At 31.8% G+C, this 27,912-nt stretch overlaps 1 protein-coding gene across 2 annotated transcripts in view; it reads left to right on the forward strand.

Annotated features, from left to right (window-relative positions):
• The window catches only part of LOC105346885 (serine protease FAM111A), a 54,086-nt gene that overhangs the window by 10,807 nt on the left and 15,367 nt on the right, over positions 1–27,912 (forward strand). Inside the window, exons 2-6 of one of the 2 annotated variants that reach the window (XM_066070794.1) lie at positions 4,947–5,000; positions 5,031–5,133; positions 10,180–10,435; positions 14,815–14,954; positions 17,446–17,521. In XM_066070794.1, coding sequence (XP_065926866.1) covers positions 4,947–5,000; positions 5,031–5,133; positions 10,180–10,435; positions 14,815–14,954; positions 17,446–17,521 — 629 coding nt within the window. Of the gene's footprint in view, positions 1–4,946; positions 5,134–10,179; positions 10,436–14,814; positions 14,955–17,445; positions 17,522–27,912 lie in introns of both variants that reach the window. The other variant, XM_066070793.1, reaches the window with a different exon arrangement.

Genomic DNA, 27,912 nt, shown 5'->3' on the forward strand with positions numbered 1-27,912 from the left:
ATTTTTTTTAAGATCAGACAAGATTTAATGATTTTATGACAGTTTTCATTTTCCTTATTCTATATATTGTACACTAATGTTGAAAAGTAAGGGAGGTAATCCTTACAGATTTTATTAATTAATTAATAGAAAACACTCTAAAATATATTTATATAAATACATCCAGATGGAGTTTTTTGTCTTTATGTCTTAATTAATGAAAAAATTTATTTTTTATAAGTTCTCTATCAACTGACAATGCAAAGTTTTTGTTTGTCAATGATAAATTCTTAGGAGCTAATAAGAACATCAAAGACAAGTGTGGCTGAATTCATTTGTCCCAAGGGAGACATTATCTGAGCCATGGTTCAGATGGAGCATGTGTTTAGGGGAAATTGATAATCTGTAAAGTGGGTGATGGTTTTGGGGCTATTTTAAAACTGTTTCATGTAAACCAAAAGGTCTATCATTATAAGGAAATGAATAATATAATTATTAATAAAGAAGTTAAACTATTTTTAGAGGTTGTTTAAATTTATTTGTCAAGTAAATTGATGAAGTGACCCTATTGGGCATTAATTTAAATGAAATTCAAAATTACTGATATGATTGTAGTGTTTTGGCAATTTTAGAATTGTTTGTAATATTAAATTTTCTTTTTTTTTACATATTTTTACATAGTATGGTAATTATGGTAATGTTTTGGAAGTTTATTAAATTTAACAAGTTCATCAAAGAAAATCATAGTCCTATGGGATCAATTTTCTGATATGGAGTTCCATTGTGCCATAGGAGAAAGTGAGGAAAATTTGAAACAACTAATTGCATCTGTCAAGACTCTTATTAGAAAGATATTGAAAGTTTTATCAACAGAAGAGCATTGCTTGGCTACCGGTATTTCTATTCACTGCAAAGGGAGGGGTTATTGTCATTTTGTTGGTTTTTCTTTACATTAATAAATAATTAAATTAAAAAAATATATCATCAAATACATACATTTGTAAATGTATTACTGTTATAGATATGTATTTACAGTGAAATTCTGACAATTTTGATTTTAATTTTTCTTTGTTAACTAATTTTTTTTTTTTTTTTTTTACAATTCCAGAAAATTTTTTTTGTATGTGTTCCAAACCTTTATTATTCAATTCAATTATTTGTCCCATTTGAAATTAGCCTAGCGGGGGTATTAGTCCCATTAGGACAGTTCTAGTTTAAAGATAAAATTAATTCAATGAAACTATGTATCAGTAATAGAAATATTTCTCGCAAATTGTTTGGATCCAAGCAATATTGCACTCTAGTCTCGTTAACCAAACGCTCAGCTGACACCATAGAACTCCGACAAGGATTTACGGAGACAGCCGAGCGTCCAGTTGAACGAGACTATATTGAACTCTGGCATAGGAATACATACGACTACAAAAAATATTAAAATTGGTCGTACCAAATCTGACTATTTTCAAGGTATTTATAATTAAATTTCCTTGAAAAACTATGCTTTAGCATACATTACATCGAATTTATCAATTATTTTCAAGAACTAAGTCTTTTCAGCAGCAATGATTTGTGCTGAGGTCCACACTCTGTTTCACTTTCGGTTTGTCTGAGTAACTGCATAGGAGAGTTGATTAAAATCAACTCCCAAAAATACCTTTATACACTATTACAGATTTTTCTAAACCCACCCTACCACGTGTGTCGAGGTCTTTAGTGCAGTCAGCATGTTCAGTATAAAAAGTAAATAAATAATCTCTCATGGTTTGTGATGGTGTATGATTTTTATTCAATACGTGTGATTTTTATCCCCGAGCCTTAGCGAGCTATGGGATTGATAAAACACGAGTTGGATAAAAATCATATAAAATCGCAAATCATGAGGCCATCATTAAAAATATCTATGTTTCCCCTAACCCGACCCTAAATTTTGAAGTTGGGTAGGTAGGTAGGTAAATAATTTTTTTTTCTGTCAGGGCACAATATAAAATACATTATAAATTAAAAATAAATCAATTCTTTAATTAATTTCAAAACTAGAAAAATATGACCAGTTGTAAAACAAATTTTTATACTTGTGCTGATGGAATGTAAAAGAAATTTAATATCGAATTCAGAATTTGATATTTTTCATCTTAAATTTTAACATGTTTGATTCAATGACTAGATGTGCATGAATACATTCATAATATCATTTGTATATTGATGTACATGTAAACCTATATTTAAATATCATTTTAATGATCATAATGTACCTAATTTTTCAAAAATTTGGTATATAAAATGTCTAAAAATATATTAAAACAATAATATTTGATAAACTTAAGGTAATGTTATAAATGTACATATTTGTAAAGTCATATTTAATGATTCTACAACAGTATGATTACACAAAATCACTACACTTGCAGAGAATGTTCTCCTTTGACATAGACATTTTAACCCAAATTAGATACTAAAGATTTTTGTAAATTTACCTACATGTAATTTCATTTAAATTATAGTCATAACCAAAACCAACTCTTTTGTATCTGTTGATTTGAAATTTGACAAAATTAAGAGAACTGTTTAATTTTTTCAAAACATAAAGAGTCTTTTGTCATACAGGTACCAACCTAATTTTTGGGAGATTTATTTCTCCATAACAGAATAGTAGGGAGAAGTTTGACATCAGGGAGACTGTCAATTATTTGATACATCATAAGCTACAGGAATGATGATATACTGAGATCCAACCTTGATTAAAATTTGATTAAACTTTAAGCAAGTTAATAAAAAATAAAACAACTTCTAAAAGTTTTAAAAATTTATCCAATCTAATAAATTTAATTTATTTCATGTATTCATACATTTTATAGATGAAATGTTTTGTAATTGGGTTAGCTAAATGACAAATAAAATCAGTCTCTGTATTTGTGTGTATTTATTTAATTCAGTAGACGTATCCACAGCCTCAGTTAACCACTGTTGTGATTAATCGGTTGTCTTATCTTTTATGGGTATAAATACGGGTGAGGCAACATGTAGTCTAACCATATACTTAAATTTACTCTGCATTGCAAAATAAAATTACAATGATGTGTATAACTTTTAGTGTTGATATTAAGATTAGTTGGTAACTTGTAAATGATAGCCATTTTAATGTCTCTGGGGTTAATTTACACGATTGTGAACTCAGAACACATTCTCTTTCGGAGGAAATTCCGGCAAAGTTACTGATCGTTAAGCGAGTATTTTGCCCATGTTAATGATCGAGGCTTTCAAAATGATTGGAAAACGAAGAAGATGTGGGTCTTCTAAAAACGATTTTGGGTAAAATAAATTAAAAAAAATGTATTTTCAATGTGGTGAAAAAGAAGAATTCAGTCGGCGGGATTTAATTGGGTCGGTCACAGGGAAAACATAAATATTTTTTAATTTTGGCCGGAGCGATTCTTTTTATAACATGTTTTACCATGTCTTTTGTTAAACCTGAAACTTTTCTATAGAAACTATAACTGTGAGCCGCACAACACATTTACTACAAAAACATCAACAACTTTATACACGGAAAAATAGTTGTTCACTGTTCAGATATCTTGTATTTGTCAATGACTAGATTATGCTGAACAGATATCTGAATTTTGACTGTATTACAGAGCGCAGCGAAGTGAGGCCTAATGGTAACATGTTTATATAAGAAAATCATTGAAAATTAGAAATGACATACTTTTCTTCGGCTATTTCCGATGACACAATTTTTATATTTTACCTATGAAACATGATGCCATTGTGTAGACCAAGCACGCGACGTTAAGTTTAACTTTGGCTTATGATTTGAGTAGGTAGGGGAATCCTACTATATCTAGTATATCTGATTTTCAAACCATAAAAATCTCCGCTCGTCCCATTATGGTGCCACTGTTTACATACAGGTGACACTCGATGGTTCTAACTTCGATCTCTCGAAGTGAACTCACGGTCTTGATTTTTTTCTCTGTATAACTAAGCAAATTTACTCTTGATCTCTCGAAGTAAAACCTGGGTCCCGTTATACATATTTCATTGTTTTTCACTCATGATAACTCAAAGAGGTTGCTGTGTACACACGCGGCCAATCAAGCGTATAATTATAGCTCAGGTTGGACCTTACCTGGATGGTTGAGTGAACGCCTGGGGCTAGCGTGGTAGTGTTAATTGGTAGTGAAACTACCCCTTGCTTCCTGCAAAGGGCAGATAGGTAATTAATAACTGATCTATTAATTTCAACAACTTGTGAAAGTTACGGTAAACCGCTCCTTATTTAAAATTCTATGATTAAGAAAACATAATATACTTAAAAGTGTTTTTAATGTGAAAAGTACACTTAATAACCACGCAACTTAGTTCTGTATTGTTTAAATTGAAGTAATGTAGCAGAAATACAAATGAAATCATGTTAGAGTATCCTTCCATGTTATAAATTTAATCTTCCAGATACTGTAATTTTAGAACCAAAATGACCGGAACAAAAAAATCCGGATTTTTTTTTTTAAACTTTCGATCTCTCGAACTCTTGATCTCTCGAAGTTTAATCATGGTCCCATGAAGTTCGAGTTATCGAGATTCCCTGTATTATTGCTCAGGTGAGTGATGTGGCCTCTGGGCCTCTAAATGTTGGCACCATATCATGATATATATACCTGTAGTTAATAGTTCAAATGTTTTTGATGTCGAAATATTACAATGTTGGTCCCTTACTGATGATATCGATGCCTTGTCACAGTTAGTTCCCTTATCTTTTATTACCTCTAGCTGTTTCTGTGAGTTAAACCCCTTTGTTGAATTGCTTTGTGTATTTAATACACACCCTGCGATTTTTATGATTGTCAAGTAATGTACATGTAGGGGCATGGGGTATATGAACTTGCTTACTCTTTTTTAATTTTATTCATGCTTTGTGTTTTTATGATCAGAAATTATTTTTAATTGTTTTACATGTATTTGAATAGCTGGAAGATTAGGGCAAAAGTCAAGAAACTGTTGACAACTGCAGAGCACCAGAGGTCATTTAGGAATAAGACGAATTCGGGAAGAAAATTAATTTATTTGTTGGAAGATGACAGCGGAGAAATGAAACTTATATCATTTGGGGAAAACGCTAAAAAACTAGAATCTTTGAACTTGCAGATGAATAAGGTAAAAATCTGTTCTGAACTCTGACAAAGGATGACATACCTAAACATATGTCATTGGCTCCATTTTATTCAGTGAATTATAGAAAAATCTCCCATGATTTTGAATTTATTTTTGAGAGTGAAAAAAAAGTGACACATCTTGATTATTGTGAATAGCTTTGATCGCTTTATATTTTAGAAAGTGACATATTATTGATGATTTTTTAGACCCACTATATTATAAACAATGAATATCATTCTGTTTTGTGACCCTGTCCTTTGCATGAATAAAATAGGAGGATCCTAGTACAAAAGAGGATACACTGTAATATGTATGTGAAGAAATTAAGCAGATTGGACAAGTCGTGAACATATCACATGACGTTGTTTATTGCCAAAATCTCACTATTAGTGAAGGGAAAATTTAGCATTCAGAAATATCATTTGTTGGAAACACAACTTACAAGAAATACATTTGTATATATGAATATTAATGACATTCATTTACATTTTTCAGTGTCTTTGTCTGTGATAACACTACAAATTGATTTTGTATTCTCAGTCCCAAAAATTCAAATGACATGTTGTTGGGGCACAAATGGGTTTTGCATTAAAGAAATGGAAATCGTATGAATATGTCATGACTATTTAATCCTGCAATTGCTAAAAATTATATAAACAAGATAAGTAATACGGAATCATTCCCAAGTTTGAATATTATGAGGTGATAATTTTGGTTGCAGCAAAGACAAGCCTAATTCATAAAGCCTTTAGGGGTTAAATGGATTTGACCTTGCCATGCCCAAAAATATCTCCTCATAATTAATACTCAAAGAATAATTACTGATATGTATGTTACACGACACGCGCACTACTGACAGATCATTTAAAAGGTTAATCAAGTTCACAACTGGACGTTTTAATTTTTTCAAAATTAAGCACACTGAGGTACATTTTCTCCACTCACACACACACACACACACACACCAGTGGAAAAAAAGAAACTGTGCATTATTTAATATATGAAAAAACATTTAAAAATTACAATGAACAATTTAATATTTTGTAATACAGGCCTCTCGATTCTCTATAATTGGGGCCAATATTTGGCCCCATTCCCAACGTGAAAAAGGCATCTTTTTTCCCAAAATTGAGTGTGTTTATCCCAATTTGAGATTGCCTAATATTAATAATGTAACTTGAAATAAACCGTACTTATTCTAAATATATATCTTGTATATTCAGCAGTCATAAAAGCTCTGTGAAGATGTGCAACACTACCGCGTTGTAAACTGTTTCTTGTGATCTTTATGTAACTTAGCCAGAATTTCCTCAGACAGAAACGGTGTAATTTTAAAAACGATGTTTATTACTTTTAATCCTGATAATACAGTTTGTTGATAAGCTGTTAGTAGCTTATAATTCTGCAATAAATGTTCAAATTATTATAAAAATGTTTATCTGAACAGATCCTCTACTAAACGGTAGTAAGTAAGTCGAAGGGTTGGACTAATACAGCAAACACACAGAAGTACAGAGACTGATTTTATAAATATTGTCATTAGGCTAACACAATCAAGAAACATTTATCTATTAAAGGTATAAATACCAATATAGATTAAATTTTACATTAATGCAAATAAGATAATTTTTTTTTAAATAAAAAAAAAACCTGTAAGTTTCATTATTTTCTTTGCCAGATGATATATAGCTAGTAACTACACAAAAACCTTTTGGGAAATTTTACATCTCAGTAACAAACTTGTTTCACACACTGTGAATTAACTTTTTTCCTTCTCATTATTATACATACATGTTCCCAGTTTTAGAAATAATTTTAAATGAATTAACCTTTGAAAAATCCTATCAATATACCTTAGTTTTTGTTCTGGGGACTGTACATTAAGCAAGGAAAATAATTCCCAATCTCTATCAAAACGTCGCATTTTTCCCAATCCATTGGCCCCGGCCCCAGTACCAAAAATAGGTGTGAGAGGCCTGTAATACTGTAAAGACGTGTTCGTAACAAAATCTCATAACACATTAATGTCAGAGACGAATAACGTTAATTTCAGCACACTCGAAAGTCACTGTTATTTGAAATTGAATTAACAAAATCAATAACGCGTGTGACCACCATTTGCGTTCACGCATGCCTGACAGCGACGCCTCATTGATGCCACTAAAGTGTTCAGAAATCAGAGTTGGGGTCAATTACTTTGAAAAGTAATTAATTACTTTCAAATACATTGACAATTTTATCAATTACTTGCAATTACAATTACATTGATTTTTTTAAATGTAATTATTTACTTTCAATTACTTTGATAAATGTAATTAATTACATTTCAAATACTTTAGTTTTATTTTTATCTTGAGAAATATACATATATTAACAGCATTAAGATATACAGAGCTTTAAGTACGGTTATGTTTTTTAAGGTTGTATAGTTCAGTTCAGATCAGATTTCTTGAAAATTTCTAGAAAAATTTTCTTTAACATTAAATTCATTAAGTACCATTGAGTTCATTTTTGGTTCTGAATAATATTTTCTCTATAGTGAATTAATTTTTATTCACATATTAAAACTATGTTTATTCAGAAAGTACAACTTTCAGAAGTGCATCGTATCAGTATATAAATAAAAATTGCTATAATTCACAAGAATGAGATATTTTGACTCCCTTAAGTCTAAAATCAATGGGGGTTCTTGGGTATTAGAGGAGTTCACACCTCCACAAAATTAGATCTTTACCTATTGCCCTGGGCAGTGTGTTATGCTGTATAAACATATGAATTATTATGGGACATTAATTATTGTATAAACAAAAGTCCATGCCAAACATGTATAAGTTCTATTTATCATTATAAGACTTGGAAAAAAAGTAATTGAGATGTAATTGAAAAGTAATTGAAAATACACAATATTTTTGGAATGTATTTAAATACATTCAATTACTTGTAATTGAAGACAGACTCAATTACAAATTACTTTCAAATACTTTGAAAAATGTAATTAATTACACTCAAGTACAAATACTTTTTTCAATTACCCCATCCCTGTCAGAAATGCTTGAGGGATGTTGTTCCAGATGTTGGTTAAAGCCTGGCCTAAATCAGCCAATGTCAATGGCTGATTTGGTAAACGGTTTAAACGTCTTTCCATTTCATCTCAATCGACGACAAATCAGGGGAAACAGCTGGCCAAGGCAAGACATCGACATTCTGTTGAGCAAACAAGTCCCTCTGACTATATATACTAGTGATGTTCCCATCATCGATTATAATCAAAAATCGATCGATTGTTCTCGCATTCTATTAGCGCTCGATCATAAAGGTTTCATTACGATTAATTGGTTAAGGTTTTTTCCCTTTCAACGAGCACATATCATATTAAACAGAATATTCTAGACGCGAACTATCTAAACCCTAAAAAGGTGCGCGGTCTGAAAATGGCTGACATGTCAGACGAGCTCGATATTCTTACTCGAGAAATATAGCACATTATAGAATTTGGAAGCATTTTGGTTTCAAGAAAATTAATGTTTGACTGCCTACAAAGAAAAATCTTTTGAATATAGCTTTTTTATCACTAGAAATACTAAGTAAATCAAATTACGAAAGCCGAGTAATGAGTCTGTTCATTGTAACTTGTTCACTTACATTTATTTAGCACTACACTATAAAATATAAAAATTTCCGATTATAATCGATAATTAGTTAGTTGCGGGAAACCGATTATCGATTATTAAAATCTCACCGATTCCCATCACTACTGACTACACGTGCAACGTGTGGCCTTGCGTTGTCTTACTGCAGAGTGATGTGATTTTGATGTCTCTGTATGATGGGTATCACATGACGCTGAATAATTTCATCTCGATAGCGTACGCCGGTGAGATTTCCATTGACAATTTGTAGAGGGGTCCTTCCACGTATTGATATTCCATCCCACACCATAACGCTACCTCCACCAAATTGTCGACGTTGCACAACACAAGCGTCCTGGTAACGCTACCCAACGCAACGATACACCCTACAACGGCTGTCACTGCTATCCAAATGAAATCTGGATTCATCAGTGAACAGAATATTGGTCCAGTCCTGTATTCTGAATTGCAGATGTCATGTGCACCATGCTAGTCTGGCAATACGATGACGTTGAAGCAGTACTGGGCGCACTGCTGGACATCTTGGTCTGATGTTTTGCTCGCGCAGACGATTACGCACAGTCTTGGACTAATTGGTCGAAGCCCTGGAATTCTACGGGCAGTTCCGATGAACTCCAAAGTGTCTTGCTACAGTATTTTGTGCCATTCCAGCTTGCAGCATCCCAACAGCACGATTACCTTGGTTTTCGTTGAGTCGTGGCATGACATAGGGTTAAATTTTGTTGAAACTAAAGTGATTTCCTTAACAAAAAAAGTTTTAACAAATCCTTTACAGTTCTTATTCCAAACAGTGTTGGCCCGTAAAACTCGTGCGTACAAATTCTTCAATGAACAACAGGTGCTCACTAACCATGAAAAAGTCCGTGCACCTGGACGGTTACCATCCGATATTGTCAAAAACTTTACCATTATTGATTGTTTAAATTTTATAAATACAAACAATAGATATAGAAAAATTATACTAAATTTTATAATGCACAGTTTCTTTTTTCTGCTAGTATATATATAGTAAGACATGATAGATTTTGACAAAACATTGACCAGCTGAAGGAGAAAAATGTACCTAAATGCTCGTGTATTTCAAAGGCTTTCAGATGTGGAGCGAAGCTAAAAGTCTAGGAAGACTGAATGTAAAAAGTGTATCCCAACCATAAATAGCGATTTATGTTTTTCATGTGCTTTTCTTAGATTAAATAGATTATATTAGAGCAAAGATTAAAAACATGTACATGTACGATGCAATAATGGACAATGTTTGAAAAACCTATACATGTATATAAAATTCTATTTTCCTTTTCATATCCTTGCTGGTCACCATTTCAACATCTGATTCATCTTAATATTAGAAAAAAATCAAAATCAATTTGAAATTAATGATTTATCTTTCTTTTTTCAGGAATATTATGTATCAGGGGCCAAATTTAAAACCTCAGATCCGAAATTTCATTTATACCACAAGTATGAGCTAGAGTTTGGTGAATCCACAGTAATTGAACCAGTGGAAGGTGACCTTTCACCATGTGTTGGAACTTTCCCAAGTACAGCCAAACCAGCAGGATCTCAAGCAGAAAGTTCAGATAATGGAAAGGGTCAGTTTAGGCCCATTCCTCTAAAGGCAGTTCCAGAAATTATGAAATCAGGATCATTCTTTGGTAATTTATAACTCTATATTTAATTGATAATTTGGATTTTGATTATTGTCATTCAATATTGGTTTTTTTCAGTCTTTACGAGAACATTTTAAACTTACTTGCCAGCAGGACCAGTGATCTGTCTAAAGATACAGATCCCTTCAATAAATTTACAGACCCCCGCATTTTTTATAGCTCAGAAAGAATGTTTTGCATAAAAATTTAAAGAATACCCACTACCTAATATTCTGTTCTTTATTCATACATGTAATTAACATGGTGAAAGTTAAAAGAAAGTATAAATACATGTTTCGTATTAAAAAAAAAAATTAAAGTGTGTCTGATTTTGAAAATACATTTGAACTAATATCTATATATCTCTAACACTGATATCTTGAACAAATGGATACCATATATCCTGTAACTTTTGTTATGATCTAATTTTTTATTTATAAGAAACTTTTTAAATCGCAAAAAGTGACCAAGGCAAATTAAAAATGTTCAGATTTTCCCCAATTTTGCAAATTTTGTGCGCGAAAAAACCCCATATTTATGTATATTTACGATATGTTGAAGTGATTTGTAAGTCCCAACCACTGATTTGTAGCCTTGATATTTCAAATACTTGGATATCTCAAAGTTTTAAAACAGTACCATCTAGTTCGAAATAATGAATTGATTGTATTTACAAGCTCATCGGACTCTTCTTTTTTGATTTTCACTGACCCCACCTCAAAATTCACTGGCTCTGGTCATTGGAGTTTTCATGAAGGCTGGAACTTTTTTTAAAGTCACTTCATCACAGATTTTAAATTAATGTATAACTTTTTATGCCCCCCCCCCTTTGAAGAAGGGAGGGCATATTGCTTTGCTGCTGTCCGTCTCTCTGTCTGTCCGTCTGTCTGTCTGCTGGTATGTCGTTGGTCGGCCGGTCCACCAACAGTTTCCATTCATTTTCTTTACAGAGGATAAACAAATGAAATTTGGTATACAGGTTTATCATGATAATATCTAGGTCAAGTTTGATATTGGGTACAATTGAGCAATTTTCGACAGAGTTACAGTGTGTCCCTTGGATGTAGAAAAATTCTTTTTATTTGCTGTTTTCGTTTATTTTCTTTGCAGAGGATGCACATATTTATATGAAATTTGGTATACATGTTTATCTAAATAATATCTAGGTCAAGTTTGATTTTTGGTATGATAGATCTATTTTCAATAGAGTTAAGCCCCTTGGACATAGAAAAATTCTATTTATTTGCAGTTTTCGTTCATTTTCTTCGCAGAAGTTGCACGTATTGAAATGAAATTTAGTATATAGATTAATTATGATAAAGTTTAGCTCAAGTTCGATATTGGGTACAATTGTGCAATTTTCGACAGAGTTATGCCCCTTGGACTTAGAAAAATTCCAGTTATTTGCAGTTTACATTCATTTTCTTTGGGGATGTTTCGAAGGGAGGGGGGCATAAGTGTTTCACAAACATCTCTTGTTTCGATTTGGATACCGAAAACATTGAAGCATTTTGGTGTAAAATTTATGATCCCAGGGGCTCGTTTCTTAAAGGGTCAAATGTCCAGACTTTGCACTGCGCCGATGTAAATACGGGACTAGTTCGAATATTTGCATTTCATAAAAGAGCGTATCTTTAAGTCAAACTAAAGTAAAGCCAAAATTTTACATCTACTCATAGGTAGGCATAAGTTTGGACTTAAACATAAGTAAGCATATACATTATGAAACGACGATTGTATTTTATCATTAATGCGATTTAAGTTACATTTATAATTGTCACATTCAGATACTGAGAAAGAACAATTTATACTTTTAATTCTGGAATTTGATTGCCCCAGGAGTTTCTCCCAAATTAATGTGCACATGGGGGTTTCTCCCAAATAAATGTGCATATGAGAGAGAGAGAGAGAGAGAGAGAGAGAGAGAGAGAATAATTAATATATAAAAAATAACCCTATGGCTCTAATTTTAATTTTATGTGTTGCATTTTATAAACTTACATTATTTTTTTTCTAAACCATTTTTTTTTCTTTCTACAACGTTTACCATGAACAAGTTTAAATCGCATTTAGTAATAACTTCACCTTTTAAAAATCTTTCATTATAATTGCTGCCCGAGAAAATAGCTAATTTTTTTTGTAATTGATATATGAACAGTATATTTTTATAACCTACGATGTGTGTACCTTTAGATGCATTAATATTGAATGCAATTAATACTGAAAATCGAAGCCGATTAAACTTCTTTATACATGTACTGATGCACAATCATAAACTTAATTTGTGATTCTCTTTTTAAAGTGAAGATTTCGATTTTATTAGTCCCCTATCGCTTTCACCGGAGGGGACTACATAGTATGACTTTAAAGGGTTCATTCACCGTGGAAATTGAACAAAAATTAAATAGTAACAAAGTTAACATTGAAGTCTATGGGGTTTTCAGTACTGTGTTTGTAAGAAGTTGCTTAAGCTTTTCCCATCTTAAAAAAATGCAAAATTGTAACTTCACTGTACACATTTTGATTTTTTTATACCCCCGCAAACGAAGTTTAGGGGGGTATATTGGTTTCACCCTGTCTGTCTGTCCGTCCGTCTGTCCGTCTGTCTGTAGACGCAACTTTGTCCCCCCTATAGAATTTTTTATTACTGCATGGAACAGTTTGAAAATTTGTGCATATGTTGAACACCATCTGAATATGTGCACCTGCAATTTTTTTTTTTAAGATCAGACAAGATTTAATGATTTTATGACAGTTTTCATTTTCCTTATTCTATATATTGTACACTAATGTTGAAAAGTAAGGGAGGTAATCCTTACAGATTTTATTAATTAATTAATAGAAAACACTCTAAAATATATTTATATAAATACATCCAGATGGAGTTTTTTGTCTTTATGTCTTAATTAATAAAAAAAAATTTATTTTTTATAAGTATTCTATCAACTGACAATGCAAAGTTTTTGTTTGTCAATGATAAATTCTTAGGAGCTAATGAGAACATCAAAGACAAGTGTGGCTGAATTCATTTGTCCCAAGGGAGCCATTATCTGAGCCATGGTTCAGATGGAGCATATGTTTAAGGGAAATTGATAATCTGTAAAATGGGTGATTGTTGGGGCTATTTTAAAACTGTTTCATGTAAACCAAAAGGTCTATCATTTTAAGGAAATAAATAATATAATTATTAATAAAGAAGTTAAACTATTTTTAGAGGTTGTTTAAATTTATTTGTCAAATAATTTGATGAAGTGACCCTATTGGGCATTAATTTAAATGAAATTCAAAATTACTGAATGGATATGATTGTAGTGTTTTGGCAATTTAAAATTGTTTGTAATATTAAATTTTCTTTTTTACATATTTTTACATAGTATGGTAATTATGGTAATGTTTTGGGAGTTTATTAAATTTAACAAGCTCATCAAAGAAAATCATAGTCCTATGGGATCAATTTTCTGATATGGAGTTCAATTGTGCCATAGGAGAAAGTGAGGAAAATTTGAAACAACTAATTGCATCTGTCAAGACTCTTATTAGAAAGATATTGAAAGTTTTATCAACTGAAGAGCATTGCTTGGCTACCGGTATTTCTATTCACTGCAAAGAGAGGGGTTTTTGTCATTTTGTTGGTTTTTCTTTAAATCAATTAAATTAAAAAAATATATCATCAAATACATACATTTGTAAATGTATTACTGTTATAGATATGTATTTACAGTGAAATTCTGACAATTTTGATTTTTCTTTGTTAACTTTTTTTTTTTTTTTTTTACAATTCTAGAATTTTTTTTTTTATGTGTTCCAAACCTTAATTATTATTCAATTCAATTATTTGTCCCATTTGAAATTAGCCTAGCGGGGGTATTAGTCCCATTAGGACAGTTCTAGTTTTTATTAAGATGGGTAATCATTTTAGTTGTTGTTGGACTACTTTAGAAAATATATACAACAAACCTCATTTTTGGACGAAAGATTGTTCAGCATGGTTCAGGCTTTGTGACTTGACAACCGACAGCATATAATCATGAAAAAAGATTTTTACTGTCAACTTCGATCATGTGTTGATCCATTATTGTTCTTTTTAAATGTTTATTTTTTTTTTACTTTGATAGTGGTGTAAACTCTCATTTTCTTCATATTATGAATAATGAGCACCTCGATGCTGTTTATGAGCATGTTTTTCTCTCATATAGGATGTAGAATTAAGTCGCTAAATGAAAACCAACTGTGGACTTTTACAAATACGGATTTGTTTTTTTCAAAACGACAATAATTTCGCTGAAACCTACGCGCTCGGTTTATGTTAAACATAGAATTAACTTTGAACAGCCTTTTGGTCTGATTATAAAAATCATATCTAAAACTTTTTTTTTCTGTTTTAGATGTAATGGGATTTTTTAAAAAGATTTCAAAACCAGAGTTAAGATATCAGATGACAAGTACATTTTATGTGCAGAAGATATGTCTCACTGACGCCACGGGGAAAGTTACCGTAGGACTATCAGCAAAATATAAAAATCAGGTAAGATGTGTTGATAATAGTGATGGGACGATCCACCGATACATCGGTGCATCACGGTAGTTATTTTGACGATATTTGGATCGATACATTTACCATTAATACAACAATGCCTAAGTGAACTTTTTTTTATTTTCCAAAAATATCCGAGCTTCATATATCGGCTATTTTTAGTCTGCGCGCCTAATATGAAAGTACAAAGATGGTGGAAAACGTTGTAAAGTTGTCAAAACTGTTAGGAAGCTAATTATATAATCTGGAGTGTGGAAAATTTTGGATTATTTGTTTATGAAAAAGTAGTGTATATGAGACTAAAGTAATTTGTAAATTGTGCAATGCTCATTTTAAATATATCAAAATAACTTTGGACACAACAGATTGAATAAATTTTTAACCCTAAATATTCATCTTTTCATTTAGTTGAAATGTATCGTGATATGTATTGTATCGCATCTCATGTATCGTGATATGTACCAAATTGGCTAAGTACAGAATCGTCCCAGCCCTAGTTGATAATAGGGATGTAAATTTTTTATCTCTGAATATTTTTTTTTCTTAGAGCTTATTATAATTACTTGAATGGAAATACTGAAGACTTGAATAGTCAAGTTTGTTGACATGCACAAAGTTGCAAATGCTTGTTGGTTTGAATTGACTTGAATGAGGAACTATTGTAAATGTTTTATGATACATTACTAATGTTAGAAAGTATAAAATGTCGAATAGGATGCTTGTAAAATATTGATTAAGGATGCTTATTTGGGGTAAAATAAAAAGGTCTTGGGAGGCATTTATAATTTTGGTAAGTTCTTGTGAATATAAACACAACCAAATTTTCATTGGGTGGTCAGGATTAACATGTTAATTAATTAATAGATAACATGATTTGCAGCAGTTAATCATAGATCTATATGTTTTCCTTCATTTTTGCAATTTAAAGGGGCATGGTCACAATTTTGGTCAAAGTTTATTTTTCTATTTTTATTGTTTACAATGCTTTAATAATTCTAATGATCAGTGAAAATTTGAGTGTCAGTCGTAGAGTTAATAAATTTAAAAGCAAGATACAAAGCTTACAATTCATCTTTTTGTGTCTGAGGTTATATTAATATATAATCACTCACAGTTATGGACGTCAAGAAATTCATTGATAAATACATTGCTTTTAGGAAATTGTACATTATGCATGTTATGACGTCAAAATAATCTGCAATCCTTTAAAATAACAAACACATCAATTGCGAATTCAAGTCATCCCTATTTTAATAATCACTACCAACAAATGACAATAGTTACAACACGGTCATTAGATTTAGAAAATCCTACAGACTAAATAGAAGCGATCTAGAGACCGATCTCGCTTCACAGCTAACTATGACATCATCTGGTTCTGGATGACGCACAAAGTGAAAAGATAGTAGGCTTTCAAAAACGGTTTTAAAACAACAAAAACAAAGATTATAGATAAACGGATTCCGATTGAAGGATATTTAGCACAATATTATTTTTAATATTCTGTATTTAATAAATCCCATTGGTAACTTGTCTTTATAATACCTATTTTTGTTGATGCTGCCGAGTTGTGTGATATCATATTTTGCATCGATATCAAATAGGAATGAATGTCATGTTTCAGTCAATGAAAGGTACAAATATTATTGTCTTTTATGATATTTTATCACATGTTTATCCCAATATACGGTGGATATCACTCATGGAATAAGTATTTGATATTCCACTGTGTGTTCTTACGCCACGTGACGTCATAATTAAAATTACATAGCTTTAGGCAGATCATTGACGTAGAATGAAAAGTCACAAAATAATTGAATTGAAAAGCGTAGATCATGATCGAGTTATAAATGTGCAGCATTTAATTCTGTTTAATTTTTTTTTTTTAAATTGATAAAAAATATACCAGGAATTGAAAATTTTAATGTTTCTTTGTTAATCTTCAAGGAACTTTTTTCCATGAATAAACTAGTTGTTGACGTCTTGTAGTGAATGTGTTATGCGGCACACAATTACAATGTTTACAGAAAGATTAAGGTTTAACAAAAGATTGAGGTTTAATTTGTGGTAAACATGTGATAAAAAGAATCTCATGATTTGCGATGGTACTACATGATTTTTATCCAATGAGTTGTGTGTTTTCTATCCCCGAGCCTTGGTGAGGGATAGAAAACACACAACGAGTTGGATACAGAGGTGATTTCTCATCTAGAGCTCAGGGCTGCGTTTCACAAAAGAACTTACGACTTACGACAAATTAATGAATGTTTTTTAAACACAAACTAATCAATGTTTTATTGTAATATCTGTAAAATACAAGTATGAAAATCAAAATAGTTGTAAATAAATGGTTTGATATAAATTTTGTTCATTAAAGACCGTTCCATGAGACTGAAAAGAATTACGACTTTGTCGTAAGTTCTTTTGTAAAATGCAGCCCTGTAATCTCTTTTGTTTTAAACTTTTCAATAATATACTACAGTTTGAGAAACTAAAAGAGCTGAAAGATCAAGTCATTGGTGTGATGAGCTGTTACTGGACGAACCGTGATGGTCAAGGTAATGCAAAGATTAAGGTTTAATTATTTTTCAATAAAAGCATGAATACAACTGATAAAGACATGTTGAATATGAGGGTTGCTCGGAAATTATTGAGACAACACAAATCTTTCCTTTGACGAATTTTAGTGAAAATTGGAATAAAAATTGAAGAAACCCCAACAAATAATTGAACAAAGATATATGAAAAGAGTATTCAATACTGTGTTTTCGACAGTACATAAACAAGTCAGTGGTCTGGGTACAGGGCGCAGGCATAAACCTGGAGATTAAAAAGCTTAAACATCTACTTTCTTGGTGTCCATAGACTTACTGTTTATGATAAAAGTAATCAATTTAACTAGTATGTAGGCTAATTGTTCTCCTTACAATTAGAGGTCTTTCCACCTAATGTTTTTTAATGAATTGCTAGATTGCTCAATAAGGTATAAAAAAATTAGTATACTTATGATATATGTTGTACAATAAAATGCGAAAACCACAAAGCCATAGAATTATAAATGATTTTAAAGATATTTTTTTTTTATTTCAAGCCATTTTTTAAAGAATTCCATGTTGTACAAATCGTAAACATTTATTAAATTACTTTATCTGATTTTTTTTCCATTTACTCTGAACAAAACTGAGCCAGTGAATATTTTTTACACAATCATATAATGAGTAAACCCAACAATAGAAGAGAGTGTTCTAGAGGCTAGCTGTCTTTGTACAAAATGAATGGGTTGACTGTAAAACAAGTTCCACTTGAGTAACCACAGGACTTGATTTGATGCCTCGCTGACCCAGCTCTAGGAACCTGGATCTACCTTTAGTCGTTTCAATTTTTTTTTTACTTTTCGTAAAAAAAATTTAAATTTGAAAGACAGTCATTCTTAGAGAAGACTGCGAAATCTTGTTTTTTAGAGATCTGCGACTACTAAAGGATAGACAGAAAAGAAAATGCAAATTCAATTCGTATAAAATCGGGAAAGGAATACTTGTGGGTTTTAATGCTCATGTGTTCATCAGATGCTATCCCGGAGTCAACCAATTGCTGAATTTTACAAAATATTAACTTTCGATAAAAGTATCATTTACCGGGTACATTAATGTACCAAAAAACTGATTAATTACATTGTAAACAGTTGAATGAGATTTTAACAATTTGCAAGTAGATGTAAGCACAAACATTTATTTTCAATCTGTGTGATGTGAAATAACGCTGAAATTTTAACCATCGAGATCAATCTGATTACATCGTCTATCGTACAAAAGTCATTGTGTTGAAATTGTTGTGAAAACCATGAGTCTAAAATAAATGAATTAAGTTCATACAAATAAAAATCTAATAATTCCAAATTGTTTGCACACAATTACATACACTCTCTCAGAGAGAGAGAGAGAGAGAGAGAGAGAGAGAGAGAGAGAGAGAGAGAGAGAGAGAGAGAGAACTTGTTTGTTGATTATAATATTTAGATTAAAGTTTTATCACTGAACTATATTATTTCGCTTTATGTTTCTATAGTTGGTCATTTTAGCGGGATTTTCAGGACTCCACGTGCTTCGCGTGTCAATCAGTTTTTAAGTAAAACAGTAGAGATCACGCTATGTGCCGCATGCTACTTTGCTCCTCCTACATAGCTAGAAGAAAGTTATCGAATGAAAATGTTTATGTTTTACGTTTTCTTTAATCCTTATTTCTCTTCCTATTTAAAATAATTCAGCAATAACTTGCTTCCGACTTCTTGATATAACTCATGTACTGACGATCAGAATCTCTTTCCTTCGCTATCGTATTATTTTCGTGACTAGATAAATTCTTTATATATTTATCACTTTAAACATTCATTTGTTGATTACCGGGTATTTTACAACAAATATGTGTGTAAAAGGGTAAATAAAATATAAACAGGTTAGTCAGCATTTGTAAAATGTCAGCTAAATCGCATTCATACAGTGAAGAGCAGGCACGTTCAACAGAATGATAAATATCGCCATTAAATGCTATTGACTTAATGTGTGTATCCAGTTGTGTACATATTGTAAGAAATGTGTTACATGTTCATGTCTAGTTTAAAAAAATGAAATAATGATAATAACAAAATCTAATATTCATGTAACCGAAAATAAAGATAGTATACAGTGTATCTGATGACTTTATTTTATTTTGAATATAGAGGCTTGACCTACAAAATAATACATAATATGAGAAAACTGACAAAATGAAAGAAAATACATTAGCTATAAGTTACCACAAATACATTATACGTTTCATAAAAAATCAATTACAGTGCGTACTGCAAAGAAAGCTAACCTTTGAACTTTACGGACACATTCCAAGTATTGGAACTTTAATTACAAAAATACACTTTAGTATTGACAATGCAATTAAAATAAAACCAGAGACTAAACATTTACATTGATAAGTAAAACATAAGTTATTATGAAATTTACATACCATAAGATGCTACAGATATCGACTGGATCATATTTTCTTGAAACGGTATACTGCTCTAACTTAATTAGAATTATAGGTAACTTTTTTATACACCTAGCTTCAATATAATTGGTTAATATTATGATCTAATGAAATTACAGATAGGAAGAACTCAGTTTACTTGCGCAGTAAAACTTTGACTGATATAATTTTAAGATTCTATTGAACGAAAAATAGAAAATACAAAACGAATAAATACACATAGACATATTACTCTACTATCACATACATATTTTGACTACACACGCAATCTTACTTCAGATAAGAGAAGTGATGACGGATTACACGAAGGTATGATCTGTGTACATACAAACAAGTGCAGAAAATCATGGAATCAATATTTAAATGAAAAAAAAAATTTTGTCCAAAAATATATGACAGTTGATATCAAGATTTCTTATCTGAAATTCATTGTTTATCTGATCATTAACTGCGTTTAATTTTACATCATCTATTTACGAGGGGAATTTGATCGGCAATAGTGCTACATTAGTACACAATTAAGAATGATCATACGAATTATGAATAAAGAAAAAGAAATATGCTTGTAAAAATAACAACTAGCCGAGAATCAAAACAACGATATAGGAAACTAAAGAAATATCGGATTAAAGTCGGGGCAATTTTTCATAGCAGTTTTAAATGGATGAGAAATATTTGATGACTTCAATTCAAGTACATGTATAGAAATAAAAACTTAAGATGTTTTGTAGAATTATTAACAGCTCGCTCAATTAACAAAATATATCGAATTAAAGTCAAACAGTTCTTTTAATCAATTTTAATGATTACATTCATCTAAAATTAAATACTAATAATAATAGACTAATCTAAATTAAAACTAACTCCGCTTCCCGGTTATCACTGAGTACACGTTTCACGCAACCTATCAAAAACGGGGGAACGGATGGAAGATCCGATTTTAAATTGATTGAAATACATGTTTAATATATCATATAAATAAAGAAAAATTCTTGTCATATTTACCACCTTGCTAAAGTAGATCGGGCAAAAACTAAACAAAGTTATTTTGAGAAAAATCAAAGCGTTCAGGCTACGCCTACCTCATTAATAAAGCGCGCAAACTGTTCACAAAGCATGCAGCTATTTTTAGCCAAGCGTACCGTTCAAGATGCGAACCGTTCCGTTCACAAAATGAACCGTACCGTTCACAAAGCGAACCGTACCGTTCACAAAACGAACCGTACCGTTCAAAAAGCGTAACGAACCGAACCGTGCAACTCGTGTAGTAGCACGTTTCAGGGTCTTTAGTATCACTTTTGGTTTCTTTTTACAATCCATTTGTAATCATACTTGTAATCACAAAATCAGACTGGCGATTATTGTTTTGCTTTTGTCTGAAACCAAACCATATCAAATCATACACTTATATAAACAGTAAAATAAAAGCGATTGACTATCAAATTTTGGAGAAATAATATGGTAAAATTGCAACTGGTCCATGGCCGTTCGAGATAAAGAAAGTTGTCGCACGTGCTTTCACTTTTTAAAACAAACAACATTTAATGCTTAATAATAGACTGCTTAATTAAATTGTCTCAGTAAACTGAAGACACCACATTAAAGGGGAGGCAAATTTCGTTTTCACAGGGTATTGAGAGATACTACATAGTTAAAATTTTATTTTACTGTTGACGCAATTTTAAGGGTGGTTTACACTCCTTCATACTGGAAATTTTATTTTTGATACTTGCTCATAATAAGCCCAGAAAAACACAGGCATTAAAACCCACCGTGTGTATATGTGTATGTGTGGAAGGTCGGTGGGGGATTAATGAAATGAACAAACTCTTTCTATCTTTCTTTGTGTATCAACACAGATTTATTGATCCATTATTTCCAAAATAAACACTTTAATATTTGTATTCATGCAATATATTTCAAATAAAATGGTTACATTTATATCAATTAACTTCGATTTCATTTTGCCCGATTTAATTTCATTTTGCATATGTAGATTTTGTTTTGTTTTCATTTAGCTTTGATTTTGTTTTGATAGGTTTCATTCTGGTAGATTTTGTTTCTATTTTGTTTCGCACTTAACAGATACCCGAATTTTTCTCAAAAGAAATCAAGAATGGAGAGAATATGTAAATGTTGACATTTTGAAATGAAAATAAAAGATTAAAAATAAACAGAAATTCTTATTTCTGTTTGTCTGTAAGGTGTTTAAAACATTCGGATCGGAGCGGTAAGAAGCGTTAAAATGACGTGATGGGCTTGGGGTTTAACAGTGGCGTAGCTACCATGTACATGTATACTTATATGCCTTAGCATGCACATCATTTGGGGGGAAAAGGAAAAAACTCAGTAAAAAAATAAAGAAAGAAAATAAAAGAATTTAAGTATGAAGGTCCATACTTAGTTATCTCTTCAACGGTTTCCGTCACCCGGTCCTACTATATCCGGAATCAATGCTAAACAAAGACGTCTTAAGTACCAAATATAGACACGCGATGCGGTCTTACATTATCATAATTTTTAAATAACAGTACACATTGCATGTACCTAATAAACAAAGACGTCTTAAGTACCAAATATAGACATGCATGTACCTAATTAAGCACATCATTTTAAATCCCCCCCCCCCCCAATAGAATGCCTAAAAATGCTTAAATAGTGAGCATTCCTTTCAATTTCTGCGATGATTGTGAGTGTTAAAAATCGTCAGAATTCATGAGCATCCGCCTTCCGGGGCCTTCGCCCCCTGGGCCTACTGGCATTTTAAGCATGCACTTCGATTATGGTCTAGCTTCGCCACTGTTTAAAACATCCGGATCGGAGCAGTAAAAAGCGTTAGAATGACTTGATGTGTTTGGGGTGTAACTCGACGAAAGCACGTTGGTCAGTTTACCAGGAATGATCTAATTATGCCATGGACTAGAAACTTTTCACATTGATAAACTCTATCTTGGTTTACATTTTGGTGAAGTTTCAAGGATTTATCCTTTTTCCCAAGGGAATAAGAGAGAATGTCTCAATAATTTTCGAACAGCCACTTGTAAAGGCTGATATTAAGCACATTTTTTTTAAAAAGATATCCCTTGTTCTAGTTACCGATATTTACCTATATATTTATATTACAATGAATGATCAATGTGTTATATAAAAATTATAAATGTTTTATCATATTAATTAAGTCTTATGCTAATTAATGTTATTATAATATAGTTTAATATAGTATATATAGTTTAATTACATCACTTTGTAAAGGCTGATATTAAGCACAATTTTTAAAAAAGATATCCCTTGTTCTAGTTACCGATATTTAAGGTCTTCCGTTTCCAACGGAAGACCTTATAGTTTTCGTACTGTTTCTTATTAAGGTCTTCCGTCTTCAGCGGAAGACCTTACTGTTTTTCTACGCGTTCTCATTCTTCTATATTATTATTTTTCTTCTTGGTAGTCACCCTAAATTTCTCAGCCATTTCTCAATCGATTTTAATGATTTTTACAGGGATGATGTCTTAGGTGAATATCTCTTTGCATCTTACTTCCTGTCTGAAAATTCACTTCCGCTTCTGAATTATCTCCCTTTTTCATGTATTTTGGAACATGATATTGTTCACGCATCTCCTCAAAAACTGTTATAGTTAGGGACTTGAAATTTATATGCAAGATAGAGTGGTTATGGTAGATTTGCTTGCTTGTTTTAGATTTGACCAGAAGTCATCATCCTTGAAGCTCGCCCGGAACTGAAAATGTTGATGTTAAATTTTTTTGACAATTTTTACGAAATTTGAGATTTGATCACGAATATCTTTCTTCTAATCAATATTTTGCTAACACATGTAGAGCATCAAAATTTAATCTATAAAAGATCTTTCAACTGACACCAAGCAAAAGGGGCTGACCCCTCATATAAGGGGCCAAGAGGGGTCTAAAGTCTTTTATCTATATCTCTTTAATGAAAAATATTTTGTAATGTATTAAAGAAGCAAAAATGTGTATCTTCCAGTTATCTACCTATATTTGTTAAGAGTTTTCTGATATGTTACATAATCTGGATTTTAAAGGGGCTAGAAGTCCAATATTTTGATCATTTATTTCTTAAAAAGGAGAAATATTTTGAAATGCATTATAGAAGAGAAGATACTCAGAATAATATTCGTAATAATATTCAACCACCAAAGTTTCGTTTAATGGTCCTTATAAGGAGATAAAGAGTCGGCCCCTAAAACAATCTTTCCCTAATATTTCAAAAACAGTCACAAATTTCTAAACACTTGTTGAACAAAATGTGTTTAATATTAAGGGACCTTTCATTGATATCACGAAAAGGGGCTAGCCCCTCAAATTACATGATAAGAGGGATCTAAATGTTTCAATCAAAGCTCTTATACATATATCAGAAACAAAACAAGGGCGAGAAGTCCAATACATTTCTGATTTATTTGTAAAAGAAAAAGAGGATATAGAAATTGAAGAATAGAGTCTGTTTAAAATCAAAGGATTTTTCATTCTATTTCCAAATCATGTTTAGCTGGTAAATAGCAAAATAAGGGTCAAGCATGTATCTCAAACTCTAGTGATATTGGGAATTTAGTATTTTCCGTTTAATATAGAAGTCACCGACCACCGCCCCCCCCCCCCCCCCCCACCCTTCATAAAATCATTTAGTTTTTCTGGCCCGATTTTACTTGATCTTTGATCTCGGACCTTTAATTTCAACTTAGTACCATTCTAGATTACCGCACTAATTACCAGACCAATTCGTTCATTATTAACAGAGTTATGAACTTTTTGGCATTTGAGTTTTAATTTTCGTGTTTGACATGTACTGTAGAAAAAAATTCTAACTCCCGAGCCCTTCACTCAATCTTCATGAAATTTTGTGTAAATGTACCTCGGACCTCATTCTGTTTTTCTGCCAAATTTGCAGCGGGTTGAACAATTAAGAAGAAATTTCCGATATCAAGCCGCGAGTATAGCCTGTACGGGGACTTAAAATTTACACAGTGCAAGGGATGTAAGCAGCCGCGTAATATTTCTGTTGCATGTATATTTCTTGTTTTCCGTTTAGTCTGTATCTACGATACCGTGTGAACTAATTATGAATGTTAGAACTGTGGAAATTACTGTCATCAATTTTTTTATGAATAAATTTACGTGTTACTGATTTCGTTATTTCTACATTTATAAGAATTTTATCAATCCTGTTGATATAAAACAGTCAAACATAATAGTAAACGACACAAAAAAATCTCTACTCTGAAATACATGTGTAAAATGCATCAGTCATTGTTTTAGGACTTCCCCTAATTGTCGTTAACCGAATCCGAGATCCACACCTCAAAATTCTACTTTCGATTTATTTACGACGAAAATCAAGCTCGGTCCTTTTCATCCCCCTCCAGACACAAACACGCATCAATATTTCAAATGACCTCGCACTGTTACCAAACCTGAGTAGTGAGACATCTTACACGTTGTTTTTCATCTCATACAAAAATTCAGCTCCTGTCCCGGGCGGAAACGCCCCAAATTCAAAGAGAAAATCGGGAATTATTTCGCGTCAGCCATGTTTTGACGCGAACCTTTGATGAAATACTGTTATGACACCTGCAAAGGCCGTGTGGAGCCAAGATTTGTTCTTTCTCTCTATTTCCTTCTCTCCATTTGTTTTTTTTTTTACTTTCTAACTAAGATATTCAAAATAAAGGAGTTGTTGGACTGAAGTACAAGTTGAAAAACACTCTTCCTTTAAGATTTAGACAAAAACAGTCCTTAATTATTAAGGTCTTCCGTCTTCAGCGGAAGACCTTACTGTTTTTCTACGCGTTCTCATTCTTCTATATTATTATTTTTCTTCTTGGTAGTCACCCTAAATTTCTCAGCCATTTCTCAATCGATTTTAATGATTTTTACAGGGATGATGTCTTAGGTGAATATCTCTTTGCATCTTACTTCCTGTCTGAAAATTCACTTCCGCTTCTGAATTATCTCCCTTTTTCATGTATTTTGGAACATGATATTGTTCACGCATCTCCTCAAAAACTGTTATAGTTAGGGACTTGAAATTTATATGCAAGATAGAGTGGTTATGGTAGATTTGCTTGCTTGTTTTAGATTTGACCAGAAGTCATCATCCTTGAAGCTCGCCCGGAACTGAAAATGTTGATGTTAAATTTTTTTGACAATTTTTACGAAATTTGAGATTTGATCACGAATATCTTTCTTCTAATCAATATTTTGCTAACACATGTAGAGCATCAAAATTTAATCTATAAAAGATCTTTCAACTGACACCAAGCAAAAGGGGCTGACCCCTCATATAAGGGGCCAAGAGGGGTCTAAAGTCTTTTATCTATATCTCTTTAATGAAAAATATTTTGTAATGTATTAAAGAAGCAAAAATGTGTATCTTCCAGTTATCTACCTATATTTGTTAAGAGTTTTCTGATATGTTACATAATCTGGATTTTAAAGGGGCTAGAAGTCCAATATTTTGATCATTTATTTCTTAAAAAGGAGAAATATTTTGAAATGCATTATAGAAGAGAAGATACTCAGAATAATATTCGTAATAATATTCAACCACCAAAGTTTCGTTTAATGGTCCTTATAAGGAGATAAAGAGTCGGCCCCTAAAACAATCTTTCCCTAATATCTCAAAAACAGTCACAAATTTCTAAACACTTGTTGAACAAAATGTGTTTAATATTAAGGGACCTTTCATTGATATCACGAAAAGGGGCTAGCCCCTCAAATTACATGATAAGAGGGATCTAAATGTTTCAATCAAAGCTCTTATACATATATCAGAAACAAAACAAGGGCGAGAAGTCCAATACATTTCTGATTTATTTGTAAAAGAAAAAGAGGATATAGAAATTGAAGAATAGAGTCTGTTTAAAATCAAAGGATTTTTCATTCTATTTCCAAATCATGTTTAGCTGGTAAATAGCAAAATAAGGGTCAAGCATGTATCTCAAACTCTAGTGATATTGGGAATTTAGTATTTTCCGTTTAATATAGAAGTCACCGACCACCGCCCCCCCCCCCCACCCTTCATAAAATCATTTAGTTTTTCTGGCCCGATTTTACTTGATCTTTGATCTCGGACCTTTAATTTCAACTTAGTACCATTCTAGATTACCGCACTAATTACCAGACCAATTCGTTCATTATTAACAGAGTTATGAACTTTTTGGCATTTGAGTTTTAATTTTCGTGTTTGACATGTACTGTAGAAAAAAATTCTAACTCCCGAGCCCTTCACTCAATCTTCATGAAATTTTGTGTAAATGTACCTCGGACCTCATTCTGTTTTTCTGCCAAATTTGCAGCGGGTTGAACAATTAAGAAGAAATTTCCGATATCAAGCCGCGAGTATAGCCTGTACGGGGACTTAAAATTTACACAGTGCAAGGGATGTAAGCAGCCGCGTAATATTTCTGTTGCATGTATATTTCTTGTTTTCCGTTTAGTCTGTATCTACGATACCGTGTGAACTAATTATGAATGTTAGAACTGTGGAAATTACTGTCATCAATTTTTTTATGAATAAATTTACGTGTTACTGATTTCGTTATTTCTACATTTATAAGAATTTTATCAATCCTGTTGATATAAAACAGTCAAACATAATAGTAAACGACACAAAAAAATCTCTACTCTGAAATACATGTGTAAAATGCATCAGTCATTGTTTTAGGACTTCCCCTAATTGTCGTTAACCGAATCCGAGATCCACACCTCAAAATTCTACTTTCGATTTATTTACGACGAAAATCAAGCTCGGTCCTTTTCATCCCCCTCCAGACACAAACACGCATCAATATTTCAAATGACCTCGCACTGTTACCAAACCTGAGTAGTGAGACATCTTACACGTTGTTTTTCATCTCATACAAAAATTCAGCTCCTGTCCCGGGCGGAAACGCCCCAAATT

The sequence above is a fragment of the Magallana gigas genome, chromosome 9 (assembly GCF_963853765.1).
Source record: "Magallana gigas chromosome 9, xbMagGiga1.1, whole genome shotgun sequence".
Taxonomy (NCBI): Eukaryota; Metazoa; Mollusca; class Bivalvia; order Ostreida; family Ostreidae; genus Magallana; species Magallana gigas.